The sequence below is a fragment of the Penicillium coprophilum genome, assembly GCF_028826855.1.
Source record: "Penicillium coprophilum strain IBT 35676 chromosome Unknown utg000002l_segment0_segment1, whole genome shotgun sequence".
NCBI lineage: Eukaryota > Fungi > Ascomycota > Eurotiomycetes > Eurotiales > Aspergillaceae > Penicillium > Penicillium coprophilum.
Window position 1 is genome coordinate 610,064 of NW_026622722.1, and position 10,821 is coordinate 620,884.

Here is a 10,821-nt window from a genome sequence, read left to right on the forward strand (position 1 = left end):
TAGGCAAAGATCTGGAAAACCGGTAGCAGTATGAACGAGGTTTTATTTACGTGGCCTAGAGTCTTGGGATCTCAAAGAAGATAAGAGGAATCTACAAGAAATTCATCGATGTGGCCGCGAGAAGAACTGTACATTCGAATGGCTTGGAAGGTTTTAAGTGATAATTTGCTACGGATAGGACACGACCATGTACGGTTTTTGGCGTAGGAGAGAATGACCATCGTGTTAGAGGGTAGGACATTAGCTGGCAAGAGAGGGACTTACGTATCTTTGTACACGAGCAAGATACTAGGGTACGTTCCAATTAATGATAAGACCCCATGCACTGGGCCCTCGAAAAAGAAAGGAAAGAGCATCACAGTCACAATGCAGTAGACCGTGGAAGCGCATATACTTCAATGAAAGATTATACAGCGGTAGGATTCACAAGGGTGGGAAACATGACACCATACAGAGATGAGAGCCATTCTTGGAGGCCATGAAGACGAGTGTTTCCCTCACTGTTCTCATTCTGAGATGCACTGGGCGATACCTGGCTCTGGGCGGTTACATATGTTTCCCGCGAGCTGGTTGCCCCGAGGGAATCATCCGGCTCGTCTTGGCTACCCGAGCAGCAGCAGAGACAACTCTGAGATTTCACCCACGACAAAAAGTCTGGACAGGCGGGCGTGCTTGAGTGAGGGCCTTCTTCCGCACCGCCGCGGACAGCCATGGTGAAAACGGAATGCAACCTCGATGGATTTGGAGGGATATGGTCTCCAGATGCTCTAGTCCCTTGGGCAGAAGGTTCCACTGAGCCTGCACGGCTGTCTGATCTACCCATATTGTGTGACAAGCTGAGAATTGCAGTGGCTCTGGGCCGCGGTTGGCGGTTTACGGCAGCAGTAGCCGGGTTCTGTGGAAAGGGAGAATGTCGTCCAGGCGGGAAGGCCAGAGGCTGCGTATAACCGCTTGGGCGAGGCCCAAGATCACCCTTCATGCGTGTAGTTTCAACATAAGAATCATGGCTTGTATCTGTGGCGTCGTGGTGGGCAATGGGAAGATTGCGTCGATGGAAAGGGTGTTCTTGCAGCTGTCGACCAATGTTCATTCCATGGCCACTTTGTCGGTGGGGGAATCGACCCTGTACTAGCGTGCCATCCTCGGCTCGTCCTATACCGTTCACGGATATCCCACCAGTATGAGACGTAGAAGATGACCAGCCAAAGAATCTTCTTAGGGTATCGCCATACAAACTGCCACGCTGATTGCTAGCAGGACCACCACATTGCAAGGTTGCGGGTGCTCGTGCACCGTTGTCTGGGAGCATGTACCGTGCAGAGTAGGACATAGCCTCCGAGGTGCCGAAGGAGGGAAGGCCAGGGGGTGTGGGCGTTCTTTCTGGTGGTGGATATCGAGGCTGGACGGTTGTTATTGCAGGCCCCAAGCTCCCAGGCCATCTAGGCTTGCTGATAAGACTATCATTTGCATCGAGTGAAACAGCCTTGCGATGCAAAGACCGATGGGAGTCTGGTATCACTGCCGGTCTAGCCAAAGGATATCTCAGCCGGTGTGTGGCCTGCCAACACTGGTCAGATAACAGCTTGGTGTGGTTCTCAAGCTTCCCGGCCATTCTCTGTCGTCTTCCTCGCCTAGTTGGCACATTGGTAGGAGTATGATCATCCTGCGAATCTGTAGGGACGAATCTGGCCAGGTTGGCCGCTAAGCCTTGCTCGTGGACAGGGTAATCATGGGAGAGAGATGCATAAAAACGAGGGCTAGAATCATTTGGTGTTGTGACTCTGATCGCATTGTATATAGATCTTTCATCGCTAAGGATGGACTCAGATGATTCTGGATTATCGTATGGTGAAATAGAGTCGGAATCGGGATGTTTCCCACGTCGGAGGCTTTGGGGTCCTGAAAAGGCCTGACGGGGTTTACTAGATTGATCGAGTCTTCCTCGGGCAAACATCGTCAAGGCAAAAGAGCGATGCCTGGTCAAGATGAGAATATACAGTATAATGGGGGAGTGATAGGTGCGAATATCAAAGATGAGTATGTGATTTCCTCGGAAACCCTCATCGTGCCTGCCGAGAGCAAGCCCAAACAATATTATACAAAACAGAGAACAGTTTATATGTACATTCTTCATTGAATATGCGCTCAAAACCCGAAAACGTTGAATGTCATGATCATAATGGAGTGCCACCTGGGCTGGGCATTGGTCTGCCAGTCGCCTGGGCGTGCTCCTTCTTTAGGGCTCGCAGCAACCCTTCAAGCCTGCGGCGCTCTTCTTGTTCGGCCTGGGAGGTGTCAGTTGGGCAAAAAAGAGAGAGAAAAGTACAATATGACTCACCCTCAGTATCTTCATGTTCTCGTTGCGCGTGTCACGCATCATCTTCTTGAACTCATTCTTGAGCACCATGGTAGAGGTTGTCTCAGAAGTGCCATCGCGGCCCACAGATGTGGGACTACTCAAATTCATCCAACTGATACGTTCTTCTGCCAGTTGTGTCTCGAGTTGTTCGCAACGATCTCGAAGACTGTCAATGAAGCTTTCGAAGCGTTCGCGTTCCTTCTCAAATTCGATGCTTGCCTTCGTCATTGCTTCATAGTCATCAATGGTCTCGCGAAGTTCTCTTTCAAGAGTATCCGCCCGCTGCTGAAGATCACCACCTCCTCGCTGGCCCTTCAGAAGGGCAAGTTCCTCGGTGAGCTCGATGTTTCGGGTAACCAGGGCATCATTTTCCCTTTGGATACTAGGGTTGGAAGACACCTCTGCCGCGCGTTCGGCCCGAGTACCATAGGCACCGTCCAGCTCTGCCTTGACCATTGTCAGTTCAGTTGTGACTCGTACAATCTCGCCTTCGAGATCAGTGATCTCATTCTGCAGGCGAGTGGCATTGTGCTCGGACTGCGCGCGCTGATCATCTGCTTCCTTGATGCGGGCATCGGATTGGATTCGAATCTGTTGAATTGCGGCTTCGAGTTGAGCCACCTCTTGCTCTGCGCGGTCACGAGCACCCCTAACTTCCTCCGATCTGGAATCGCTATCGTTCTGCAGTGTTTCAACGACGCTCTGTAGTCGCTGGACCTCGTTCTCCGCACGATCCCGGGCTTCCCTGTTGTCCGCATCTCTAGCATCGATATCCTTTTGCAAAGTCTCAATGACGATATGTAGGCGCTTGACTTCATCTTCCGCGCGGTCGCGAGCTTCCATGGCCTCTTTGGTCTTGACGGCTGTGTCATTTTGCAAAGATTCAATAATGACCTGTAGACGCTTCACTTCGTCTTCCGCATGATCACGAGCCTCTCTGGCCTCTGCGACCTCAGCGTCGGTGTTATTTTGCAAAGATGCAATCACCGCCTGTAGACGCTTCACTTCGTCCTCCGCATGGTCATGAGCCTCTTTGGCCTCTTCGATCTTAACGTCGGTATCATGTTGCAAAGATGTAATCGCCACTTGTAGACGCTTCACTTCATCTTCCGCATCCTCACGGGCCTCTCTAGCCTCATCACTCCTAGCTTCGGCATCATTTTGCAATGAGGTAATGACGACCTGTAGTCGCTTGACCTCGCCTTCTGCGCGGTCGCGGGCATCACTGATTTCCTCGGCTCTGCCCTCGTTGTCTCTTTGCATATCGTCGATGTAGTGTTGCAGGCGCTTAAGCTCGGCCTCTGCTTGATCTTGGGCATCTCGGGCTTCTCTGACTTCATTGATCCTGGCATCAGCTTCGCTGTGTAACGAGGTAACAACGCTCTGCAAACGTGCGACTTCGCCCTCGGCCTTGACTAGAGTGGCCTTGGCTTCTTCCTGAGAAGAGCCACTGTGGCGCATTGCGTTGAGCTGTTCCGTGACAAGAGCCAGCTCGTCGCGGCTGGCGTTGCCTTCGCGCTCAGATACTTCAAGATCTTTGCGAACATCGGCCAACTGTTCTGTTAGGTCGCCGATATGAGCATCTCGCTCTGCGTCTGACTTAGAGTTGAGCTCGCGTTGCTGCTGGATTTGTGTTGTGAGAATACTCTTTTGCTCGAGTACTCCGTCCACTCGACTCTCCAGGCCATCTAGACCAGTCTGTAGATATGAGAGTTGTTCTTCCAGCCCCTCGCCGTGGGACGCATCAGGGGGCGGAGGCAAGGTTGGCGAACGGGTCAAGCCAAACCGATCAACGATGGTTTGCACTTGATTGTTGATTTTGGTGAGTTGGTGTTTCCACGCTCCCTCAGCTTCAGGTGCAACATCGCGAGTAACCACGGGAGTAGGAGCGTTTCCCGTATGTAAGACAATATTATTCATGCCATTCTTGATATAGGCCAGGTGAGCTTCAACCGTTGCTGTGGGATTGACAGGCCCTTCACCCCCTGACAGCTGCGGGGGAGGATCGATAAATTCACCGGGGTTGGACTGTATCATCATGTCATGCATGCGCTCGCTAAGTTCCTCCAATCGTCTTTCTGTGGCCTGCATGGCCTTGGTATTCATTGCGGCGGCTGCGTTGTTTTCACCCTTCCCATGCACGCCAAAGCTATCCAAATGCTCGGCCGCCCGGTAGAGACTGCGGTCGTCGAATTGGTGACCATCGTAGGTGCTATCCGAAGCGTGCGGAGCAGGGTTCTTAGGACCCTTCTTCAGACCCTTGTGTGTCATCTGCAAGACACCTGCAGTGTGTTCCAGCAAGCGTTGGCTAATCTTCTGAGACCTTTTTTCCAGCTTCCAGAGTTCCTGCGCCAACTCTTCACATCGCCGCTGGCTGACCGCGAGTTCGGAGTCGCTCTTATCGAGAGCCTCGGAAGTCTCACTGCGACCAAATATTCCCCGACTCATCCGGCGCGGGTTCGAACTGCCATTGGAACCGTATTCGCCGCTGCTCCGCGGGCTGGGTGGGCTGTAGAGCCTACCGAGAGACTGCGCCGCATCACGCAGCTTCGTCTCGAGTGCCAATTTCCGTTTCGTGCCCTGGATGCGAGTGGACAGTAATGTCACTTCCTTCTTCAGCTCTTCCACCTCCTCGAAGGATAGCACTTCGTAATTCGTGCTATCCCCTATGGCGGTCTCGGTCAACAGGTACATGGCTACGGGGTCGTTGGCATTCAGGAGAGCCGAGCTTCGCGGGTGGGCCGGGTTGAGCTACCAGAAACGAGATAACCATGGTTAGCTGGAGTCCCAGGTCGGCGTGTTGTCTCTTTACTCACTGGGTTATATCGTGACCGTTCCTCATGTTGGGGGTCCAGATCATCCCGATACCCGTCCACGAGTGTCTTTCCATGCGGTGGCACCAACGCTGGAGCATCGGAGGCGGTCATGGTCGAGAGATACCGAGGGTCTCCATAGGAAGACTGACTGGAGCGCATACTTATATTCATGGTCGTTCAATGGCCGGGGTCTCTCCAATTAGAATTAGGAAAAGTTCAGGGACAGGCGTCGCGCATCATGAGTTTCGGGCGCCGGAGATTGCGATCGGAGAGAATGGAATTAGATCGATCCGAGATTGTAGAAGGGTTGTGGAGAGGGATTCCAATGTATTTAACGAAGGTAATAAGTTGATAAAAGATGGCGGGGAGTGAAGGAGAAAACACACGATCGGCATCACGTTAGGGTTCAGCCACGGCATTTATTTTTCCTCTACAATTTATATATAAATGATATGTTAGATTGCATATTATACTCATAGATATCGACGTATGGAGGATGGAGTAAGGAGTAGTTAGAAGGACTAAGTATCTTTTACCCCTGAATCCGAATATAGTAATTTGGACTTTCTTTGTTCGATTTGTAGAGATAGTACTTAGGATCAAATCCCATATTGTCGCGAGACATTCTACTATAGAATTGACTACATACCTGTACAATATCTCAATAGATAGAATGATTCTATAAATATCAATTCAAGTCTAAACTTCACATGGACAACCCCGCTATATACTTGAGAAAGTACCTAGAACGACCTGATAGTACTTGTACAATGTAACATCATAGTATGGATCATCAAGTACTGCCAAGTACCACGGTTCCGCGTACCTCGGATCCCCAGAGTAACATGAAAAAAAAAGGCCAAGAGGCTAAAAAAGATGAAAATGCCCGCTTTGTTTCATTTTCTTATAGAGTCCACAGAATGTAATCTGGTTTCACAACTGTAGACATGTCGACTCTCGAGCTCTCCCCAGATACCGAACAGGGTTCTCGACCTGTCTACAAGGTCTACAAGCGACGCTTTTGGGGCCTGGCTCAGCTGGTATTGCTGAATATCGTTGTTAGTTGGGATGTATGTGCTCTGCAGTCGATACACTCTGTATGTTGCTGACTCGTATACAGTGGCTGACCTTTTCGTCCATCTCGACAACGGCTGCTGAGTACTTTGATGTCTCGGAGAGCGCTATTAATTGGATGAGCACTGGCTACCTCTTTGCCTTCTGCGCTGTTAGCCCGTAAGTATATGAAAATCTTCATTCCGAAAGGAAAAAAGGAAGAGAGAGAAAGAGAAAAAAAAACGAATCCCCGTTTCAAGTGTACAAGTCATTGACCAGTCTCCCAGCATCGTCATCTGGATCCTGAACAAAGGCGGGCCCAAACCAGCTATAATCACCACCGCCGCATTGTTACTAGTCGGTAACTGGCTCAGATATGCCGGAACCAGAGCAAACGGGGGCATCTTCGGGCTTGCGATGTTCGGCCAGATCCTAATAGGGTTCGCGCAGCCCTTCTGCCTCTGCGCGCCAACTCGATATAGCGAGCTCTGGTTCTCAGATCATGGCCGCACGAGCGCAACGGCTGTCGCCAGTCTGGCGAACCCACTCGGCGCAGCCTTGGGACAGCTCATTGACTCGGAGTGGGCGTCGAAAGCCTCCGATATTCCAGATATGGTACTATACATCTCGATCATCGTACGTGTAACCCACCTTTCTTCCAAAATTTCAAGCCACCCATTGGTCATTTCTTTTTTTCGCTCACATACCACCTAACCCAACAGTCCACCGTAGCAGCACTCCCATCATTCTTCCTCCCAGCAGCACCACCAACCCCCGCAAGCGCATCCTCTGCAAAAACGCACACGCCACTAGGCGAAGCAGTGCGTATACTAATCAGCACACGGGAATTCTGGCAGATCTTCATCCCATTCTCTGTATACGTGGGCTTCTTCAACAGCGTTTCCTCGCTACTGAACCAGATCCTCAGTCCGCACGGATTCTCCGAGACAGAAGCAGGCATTGCGGGAGCTATTCTGATCGTGGTGGGACTCGTCGCATCAGCAGTCATGTCGCCGATAACAGATCGCTACAAGCACTACCTTGGCAGTATCCGGGTGCTAGTACCTGTAGTGGCAGTCACGTATATCGGGTTGATTTTCGCTCCGGGAAGTGCGGCGGGAATCCCGCCATCGTATGTGGTGATGGCCCTTCTGGGTGCGGCGTCGTTCGCGATGCTGCCCATTGTTCTAGAGTACCTGGCTGAGATTACTTATCCGCTCTCGTCGGAGATTGGGAGTACCATCTGCTGGACGGGTGGGCAGTTGCTTGGCGCATGCTTCATTCTTATCCAGGATGCGTTGAAGGCTGGGGCTGGGGCTGCGCCACCATATAATATGCGGAATGCGTTGGTGTTTTCCGCTGTGGTTGCTGTTGTGGCTGCGCCCTTTCCGTTGACAATTGGGCTTTTTGGAAGGGTTGTTCATCGTCGTAGGTTGGAAATTGATCGCGGTATTGAGTTGCAGGATGCTGGGGAGGTGGCTAGGACGGATGACAGTGTTAGGAAGGTTAGGTCTGATGATTCTGCTGTGGACACTGATACTCTGATCAAGACGATTAAACCTTGAGAGCATTGCCCACTGTGTCGCTCTCAGGATTCTTGTGGCAGTGACTTGCCCGTCCCAAAGCCAGTTTGGAAGAGCTCTGACGTTCCACTCCTTTATTATTTATTGCAGCGCCCTGGCCATGGTGCTTTTGACGAGTCTTATTTCTGCTGTGCCCGGATCAGCGTCGGTTATACCCCCATTTATGTTACCCTAATATCTTTTGAATTTGTGACCACCCACAAGGACTATGTGCTTTGAGTCGATATATCAATTTTAGTTGGTGAATTGAACATACTCGTGGATCGATAATCTGGCCATTGCAATACCGAACCGACTTATAAGAATCCTGTAGTGGAATGATGGCTATGAGCCAAGCCTACCAGAGCAAAATGGCAATCTAGACAGATGAGATTCGTTTTACAGCAAGAGAACAAACAAAAGCACAGTTCGAACAGGTGGAAGACCAGCTATCTGTACACGCAAGGCTGAAAGAGGAGGGCAATATGATCTATTATTGTTTCATGCTTCCTCTGAGCCCTCCTCCCTGCCTTGAAAACACAATATGCGCACACATACGCAAGGAACGAGCAGAAAACAAGATTTCACGTTTCTGGATCGACCCTGCGTTCTCAATCCAAGGCGGCAAGCTACCAGGCTATCAATTCGCCTTGGCAGCCATCATAAAAGCGGGATTGGGTTTTCTTCCGGCGTTTCGATCCAAGGGTTTCCCCCGTATTGATGTGGTGGAAAGCGAAGGTTATTCGTGGGCCGGACCAATGCGAGGGTTGAATGAAACGCCGAAATCAAGACTCAATGGAAGAGTCGTTTACTTCAGCTCCCTCCAGAGCTTGGGGGCAGCGCAGGCGGTCACGCAGTGGGTGAGGTGGAAGACTGGGGTAGGCTGTGTGTTAGTTGTACGATCGGGACTCGATGGGAGCCAATTCCAGGATTTGTTTGGTCCTATCGTTGGTGTCAATTGCACTTACACTCCTCGACGCAGTCCTCCTTGGGACCCTTGTAATCCTCATCCTCCTCCTGGCGGGTGACGCGCTCGACGCACTCATCGTAGTGGTGCTTGTAGGGAGCGCAGACGGCGGAGTGGGCGCACTCTGATATTCATATTAGCTTCCGATTGAGAAAGCCAGTGAATTTCGTGTTTGAACTGCAATTGGCGGTTTTATACCCCAGACGCGCGGATCCTGACACATAAAGCCATTCGGTGCGAACGGTTCATACTCCACGATCGCATGACATGGGCGACGATAGGGCGCCGATAGAAGAGCAAAAAGAGAAAATAACGGCAGATTCACTCACCCTCCTCGAGCTTGGGCTTGATGTCCTCAGGCTCATCTTCCTCTTCTTCTTCTTCTTCCTCCTCCTCCTCGGCCTCAGCCTCCTCTTCCTCGGGAGCCTCCTCAGAAGATTCCTCCTCAGCGGGGGTCTCCTCAGCGGACTCACTCTCGGCGCTCTCGGTGGAGGCGGCCTCTTCCTTCTCGGCGGGCTCTTCCTGGGTGGTGGTCTCGGTCTCGGTGTCTTGAGCGGGAGCCTCAGCCTGGGCCTCGGTGAACCCGAAGGAGGAGACAACGTCAGAGAAAAAGTCGGAGAGACCCATTGCGACAGAGATCAATTGAATGATGACCGGAGGTCTTGTGTGGGGGTGGAAAAGCGGAAGGGGATGGTAATTGAGGGAGGTTGTTGGTTTTGCCCAAGAGCTGCTTCTTTCGGACTGGAAAATCGGAAAGGCCCGGCCGCTGAGAGACACCAATTGTGCTGCACGTGATTGGCCAGTGGGATCCAACGCCATTGGGGAACTCCAAGGTCGAAAGTGCAGTTTACTACGAAGTTGATATTGGATTTATTTGTGCCTGATCCAAGGATATCCAGGATATGTAATAATCTTACTATTGTTTCCTGGGAATGAAGGTTGGCGAGCATATCGTTTCTTTCATTTCTAAGTGCGTAAGCACTGCTTTCGTGTCGCTAATTGGTAATCGATGGGATAATGTACATGAGAGAATAAGAGCGAGGCCAGTTCGAATATGTGATAAAATGGCACGTTGGGATAGACTTCCGCTTCATACCAAATAGATTAGGTGGCCCGTCGCAGCCTCTCCTCCAGCTCGTTGGCTACACTCTGCGACTGAACCTCCTCGTAACAAGGAGGCGGCTCCGCAGGTTCGGTGCCGGTGTCAGATGCTCGGCTGCTTTGCGACTCTTCTGGTGTCTCGCTGGGTCTAGCGTTTTGGGTAGTATTAGGTGGAGCTTCATATGCAGGTAATTCCTCCAAATGAACTGCTGAGAGATCCACGTTTTGTTGGCCTCGAGTGCCCTCGCTCGTGTTCTCAACAGCCTGCTCGAGCCGTTCCTTGATGCGCTCAAAGTTGGTGTGAAAGTCAAAGGCTCCGCCCTCCTTGAACGTTACTTTCAAATGAATGGCAGGCAGGGATGGTGAGATACCGCCTCCGGGTACTGGTTGCACCAGAGCTGTCCATACATTCGGTCCAAAGAAGGGTGCAGATACATGGGAATCACGGACATTCAAGAGAGGGGACGAGAAGGACTGGAAGTCATTGCTTTTGGATGTGGGAAGATAGACAACCTAGCAAATGTTAGAAGTGAAATACATGGGCCTGGATGGATACCGACTCTCTGATTGGTGAGGTGGATGCAGCCGGCACTGCTTTGGATTGACAACTTTTCTGTGCCTTTGTATCCCGACGGCGGAGTCAAAGAGACACTAGTACGAGGAGGGGAGGAGTATATCAAACGCTCGTTGGGAAGACGGACGAAGCCGTCCTGGTCATCAAGCATTACCCAGCTAGGCAAGTCAGAATCAATATTTATATGGTCGTAGCTGGGGAAAAAGTCATGGGAAGCAGAGGCATACTTGAGAGACATGATGTAAGATTATTCCCGGTGCATGCGACACGGTTTATCAGCCCAACCCTCAGAGAAAGCGGAATCCTGGATTGAAAGGAGATGTGAAGATTTGAGATTAGTACAAGGATCCAAAGGCCAAGGGCAAAAAAGTTGCAATATCAAATGGAAG

General features: G+C 51.1%; 5 protein-coding genes across 5 annotated transcripts; 1 reads left to right on the forward strand and 4 right to left on the reverse strand.

Annotated features, from left to right (window-relative positions):
* Window positions 1-406: 406 nt before the first annotated feature.
* On the reverse strand, window positions 407-1,954 carry N7500_002274 (uncharacterized protein; the record flags this gene model as incomplete). The annotated part of the gene is made up of 1 exon (XM_056673420.1): window positions 407-1,954. One exon carries the CDS (start codon window positions 1,952-1,954, stop codon window positions 407-409), a length of 1,548 nt encoding a protein of 515 aa, XP_056533945.1.
* A 220-nt stretch (window positions 1,955-2,174) lies between these two features.
* Window positions 2,175-5,346, reverse strand: N7500_002275 (involucrin repeat protein; the record flags this gene model as incomplete). Its single annotated transcript, XM_056673421.1, has 3 exons — window positions 2,175-2,285; window positions 2,339-5,110; window positions 5,176-5,346. 3 exons carry the CDS (start codon window positions 5,344-5,346, stop codon window positions 2,175-2,177), a joined length of 3,054 nt encoding a protein of 1,017 aa, XP_056533946.1.
* A 776-nt stretch (window positions 5,347-6,122) lies between these two features.
* On the forward strand, window positions 6,123-7,793 carry N7500_002276 (putative cell surface receptor/MFS transporter (FLVCR); the record flags this gene model as incomplete). Its single annotated transcript, XM_056673422.1, has 4 exons — window positions 6,123-6,245; window positions 6,296-6,408; window positions 6,516-6,864; window positions 6,951-7,793. The coding sequence occupies 4 exons, from the start codon at window positions 6,123-6,125 to the stop codon at window positions 7,791-7,793; spliced, it is 1,428 nt and encodes a 475-aa protein (XP_056533947.1).
* A 755-nt stretch (window positions 7,794-8,548) lies between these two features.
* N7500_002277 (cytochrome b-c1 complex subunit 6 family protein) lies at window positions 8,549-9,576 on the reverse strand (the record flags this gene model as incomplete). Its single annotated transcript, XM_056673423.1, has 3 exons — window positions 8,549-8,663; window positions 8,759-8,881; window positions 9,087-9,576. The coding sequence occupies 3 exons, from the start codon at window positions 9,574-9,576 to the stop codon at window positions 8,599-8,601; spliced, it is 678 nt and encodes a 225-aa protein (XP_056533948.1). The 3' UTR covers window positions 8,549-8,598.
* Window positions 9,577-9,861: 285 nt separating this feature from the next.
* Window positions 9,862-10,670, reverse strand: N7500_002278 (GRAM domain-containing protein; the record flags this gene model as incomplete). The annotated part of the gene is made up of 2 exons (XM_056673424.1): window positions 9,862-10,371; window positions 10,419-10,670. 2 exons carry the CDS (start codon window positions 10,668-10,670, stop codon window positions 9,862-9,864), a joined length of 762 nt encoding a protein of 253 aa, XP_056533949.1.
* Window positions 10,671-10,821: the final 151 nt, after the last annotated feature.